Source organism: Manacus vitellinus, unplaced genomic scaffold, assembly GCF_001715985.3.
Source record: "Manacus vitellinus isolate BGI_N305 unplaced genomic scaffold, ASM171598v3 scaffold_62_pilon, whole genome shotgun sequence".
Taxonomy (NCBI): Eukaryota; Metazoa; Chordata; class Aves; order Passeriformes; family Pipridae; genus Manacus; species Manacus vitellinus.
Window position 1 is genome coordinate 777,360 of NW_021940704.1, and position 4,301 is coordinate 781,660.

A 4,301-nucleotide genomic window follows, 5' to 3' on the forward strand; every position below is an offset into this window, starting at 1 on the left:
GGCTAAAGGTGGTTTGGGGAGCCGAGAGGAGTCACCGATTTGGAGAGTTGTGGATCCCCCGCGTCGGGCAGGGACGTGGGTGTGACAGGAGTCAGTGAGTTCCAGGAGGGAGAGCACTCCCCCAGTGGCAGAGGAGGAGGGTTAGGTGAGATAGTGGGATGGAATTCCTGCCTGGGAGGGTAGTGGGACGCTGGCACAGGTTGCCCAGAGAAGCTGTGGCTGCCCCATCCCTGGAAGCGTCCAAGGCCAGGTTGGACGGGGCTTGGAGCAGCCTGGGCTAGTGGAAGGTGTCCCTGCCCACGGGGTGGGACTGGATGGGCTTTAAGGTCCCTTCCAACCCAAACCATTCCATGGTTCCATGTGTAGTGTCTAAAGTGTCACCAGCCCCTCTGCTCTGGGTTCAGGGCTGACCCTAATCCCACCGCTCAACCTGGGAAAGGTCCTGTGTCCTGGCTATGCTTCCCTGCCTGAGTCACTGTTTCTCTTCCAGCAGCTCCAGGAAGTGACAGAGAGGAGGCAGGAGCAGCTGAGCCTTGGGAGAAGGTACCGATGGCACTTGTTGGATGGGTAAATGATCCTCTGGAATCGCCACTGAGCTCTCCATGGGGGAACGCCAGTGCTGGGAGTGGAAAATGGGACCAGGCAGCGTGTGAGGATAGAATTCCCTCCTGTCTGCCCCTGCTGCAGCACATGGGGGCAGAGCTGGTGTCCCCCTGGGTCTGTTTGGGTGCTCAAGCAAAGCTCCCATCTGAAGGAGCCTCCAGGAATAGATGGTGTGAGAAATAGTGCAGCTGCAGTTTGGGAATCCTGTGACACAGTGAGTGTTCCCAGCCTCTGGTTCTGTGACTTCTGGCTTACCCAAGCTTTAAACCCTTCCTTAACCTTGGAGGTTGTTCCTCAGGTTTGTACAGGCAGAATGAAATGAATGGTTTAGCTTTTTACATCTGTGGGGAGCAGGTGTTTGTGGAAGGCACAACTGGGGAATGTTCCAGGCTTGGGGGTTTGTGGAGCAGGACTGGAAGCACCAGCACCTGGGAGGCTGCAGGGACGTGGCTGGCAAACACTGCTGCTCCTCTGACTCGTTTTGTTTCCAGAAGGACTGGAAAACAGGACTGTTTTTGGTTTCAAATGCTGCATGAATGGTGCTTGTGTAGAAGAGAGAATTGTTTTTAATTCTTCAGATGTAGCAGCCAAATCATCTCATGACTGTGCTGAGCTGCCCCCTTGGAAATGGCTCCCACCCTCTGCAGGGGGCAGGGAATGGTCCCTGGTGTGTGTCCTTGCACTTGGCTCCACCAAAATACCTTTTGGGGCTTGGATTTGGTTCGCCCAGGGTTTTGTGGTGTTGTCACTGACAGTTGTTCTCCAGGAGCTGAAGTGGTTTGGGAGCAGCTCCTGCCCAAAAGTGGGTTGTTTGCTGGAGCTGTGTTGTGCCTGCACCTTCTGCCCCTCCCTTACTCTGCACACCTTGGAAACAGCAGCAAACCTCTTCTGCAGCTCACCATCCTCAGCTGTCAGAATGCTCAGAAGCAGGAAAATCACCAGGGGTCCTAAAATTCCAAAGCTCATTCCTCTGCCGTGTTTGTAGGAGGTTCTTGGGGAAACTGTGCTACACAAAGGTGCTTTTGCTTTCCCATGTCCTTCTCTGTACAGCTGTGCTTCTGCTTCCTGCTGCCAGGTGCTCTTGGCAACTCCTTTGCCTTTCAGGGTTGGGAAGGGTCTGATTTCAATCTAAACACATCCCTTCAGCCTTTCTCCAGCATTATTTGTTTGATCCCACTTGGTCTGGATTGTTTTTTATTAAAAAAAACAAAAAGAAGAAGTCATGAAGCTGGTAAGAAATGGGTCTGTAACACGGATATTTCAGGAAATATCTGTCAGGGATGCAGGATTCCTTTGGCTCCAGCTGCCTTGGCAGGGCAGAGGCTGGTGGTGCAATGGCCACGTTGCCACCTGCAATTAGAGGATAACGAGCTGCTCAGCACAAACAACTGGTTTAATGGGAGGGGTCATGGGACAAGCTCTGGGGTCGGCAGCTGTCAGCATGTGAGCTGGGGAGGGGTTCAGCAGAGGGGCTCCAAAAATTGGGGAGGCCTTGCTGCAGGAGCACCAAGGCTTGTGCTGCTGCCTCTGGGTGTCGTGGGGGGGGTTCTCAGTGCAGGGTGATGCACACAAAGCCTCTTTTTTCACCTGGGAATAGCATTTTCAGGGATAGATCTGTGGGGTGTTGGTGGCACCTGCCCTGCAGATTGAGGTGCTGCCTGCAGCCCCTCGGCTCTCAAGGCTCACCTGCTTCTTCTCCTTTGCCTTGCATCCACCTTCACCCCCTCCTCCTTCCCCAAATCCCATATTATGTCTTTCCCTCTGCCACAGTCCTTTATTTTCCTCTTCCATCCTCGCTGTGGAAGGTGGCACCAGCTGTGTCTCCAGCTGGATGTGGTCACCAGTGAGGGAAGGCAAACCCATCCTGCTAAATTCCTCACCTGGAGCATGTTCAGGTAGGGGTAGAGTTCATCCGTGGAGTATCCCAAGTCATTTGGGTGTTCTGGGAGTCTTGACAGGGCAGCTGGAGCCCCAGGCTGCACAGCCAGGGGAGGGCTGGCACTGACTGGCCTTGCCATGGTCTGGTCACGGACTCATCCAGCAGGTTTGTCCAGCGTGGGGTTGAATAGCTCTGTGCATCTTGCATCACACCTTTAATTATTCCCTCTGGGATAACAGCTCACTCCTGGCTGTGCAGCACAGCTTCACGTGCAGGTGTTTCTGAGGGACTGTGAGCCCTGGTCCTGTCACTGGGTTAAGGGTCCAAACCCCAAAGCCTCGTTGCAGGTGTGGGTACAAGGGTGGTGCCCATCAGCGTGGCACAGTTTCCTGTCTGCAGAGGTCAGAGAATCATGGAATGGTTTGGGTTGGAGGGATCTTAAAGCCCATCCAGTCTCACCCCCTGCCATGGGCAGGGATACCTTCCACTAGCCCAGGTTGCTCCAAGCCCTGTCCAACCTGGCTTGAACAATTCCAGGGATGGGGCAGCCACAGCTTCTCTGGGCAACCTGTGCCAGGGCCTCCTCACCCTCACAGGGAACAACTCCTTCCCAGTATCCCATCTATCCCTGCCCTCTGGCAGTGTGGAGCCATTATTCCTTGCTCTCTGTGGATGAATATGTTTTATTTGGAACAAGGGATGCTGCAGGTGTTCCTGGAGTTCAGGGAGAGGAGTGAGCCCAGCTGAGTGCTTTGGTCCGACACAGCAACCGGGGGCGTTTTGGGGTGGGAGATTTCCATCATGTCCCCGTTTTCCTTCTTTTCCTTCTTTCCTTCTTTTGCCTTTTCATGGCTTTTCCTCCAGAACATTTGGATGCTGCAGCGTCCCAGTTTGTGCTGTTGCTGGGTGGAAGGTGAGGTTGGAATGTGTGTCCTGCTTTGGGAGGAGGTTGGAACCGGCTGTGGAAATTCAATGAGTCCCGGGAGCGGCTTCAATGCTGGGAGTCCCCCCATGGGGTGTGTGCCAGCCTGTTCTGCCTCAATGCCTCAGGGTTCAGAGCCTCTGGGCTATGATCCAGCACTTCCTAAAGGCTGGCTTTATTCCTCCCTTCTTCAGGAACTTCAGTCTGTTTTTAAAACCATCTACAAGGAAGGAGAGTGTATAGTTTGGATCGAGGAGGTGCCTGTGAGCAGGATGAAACCCATTGCTTTGACAGAAATGCATTAAATCTCCATGTGCTGAGCAGCTAGGACAGATTTGGTGGAGAGGGAGGGGTTGGAAAGGTACCTGGTGTGCTCAGCCCTCGCTGTGTGCCAGCTGTAATTCCCACTGCAGTTGGCAGCAGCTCCGGGTTGTTCCTGCTCCCCAGGAGCCCAGCAGCAGTCCTGGCCTGGGCTCTGGCTCTCCTCCCCTAAGCCATCCCCTCACCACAGGGAGGCTTTCCCAGGCTGTTCTCTCCCAGGATTTTGTGCAAGTTGAGTGCTTTATGTTCTCTTTGTGCTTGAAAATCCCATTAAATCTGTTGTAGCCCATATTTCAGTATGTTGGGTATTTTCTCCCTTGTCGAGCAAGAGGCTGAGCTGCATCTCCCCAGAGTGAGTCTTAACCCCAGTTCCACGTGGTGCTGCTTGGATTTCGGGGTGTTCTGAGAAGTGTCTCCTAAAAACAACACCAAAATGAAGGTGTTCTGCTGGAAGAGTTCCAGTGCTGGGTGTTCACAAAGTGTGGAGTGACAGCTTTCCAGCTGAGACTTGATGCAAGCATGACACTAAACTGGACTATTGACCATAATTGGAAATATCTGTTGAAGTCTTGCTTT

At 53.5% G+C, this 4,301-nt stretch overlaps 1 protein-coding gene across 2 annotated transcripts in view; it reads left to right on the forward strand.

Annotated features, from left to right (window-relative positions):
- Nucleotides 1-488: 488 nt before the first annotated feature.
- LOC103754918 (H(+)/Cl(-) exchange transporter 5) overlaps nucleotides 489-4,301 on the forward strand; it is a 40,264-nt gene continuing 36,451 nt past the window's right edge. The window contains exon 1 of one of the 2 annotated variants that reach the window (XM_018083310.2): nucleotides 489-567. In XM_018083310.2, the coding sequence (XP_017938799.1) occupies nucleotides 564-567 (4 nt within the window). In that variant the 5' untranslated portion in view covers nucleotides 489-563. The remainder of the gene's footprint in view (nucleotides 568-4,301) is intronic. The other variant, XM_008920795.3, reaches the window with a different exon arrangement.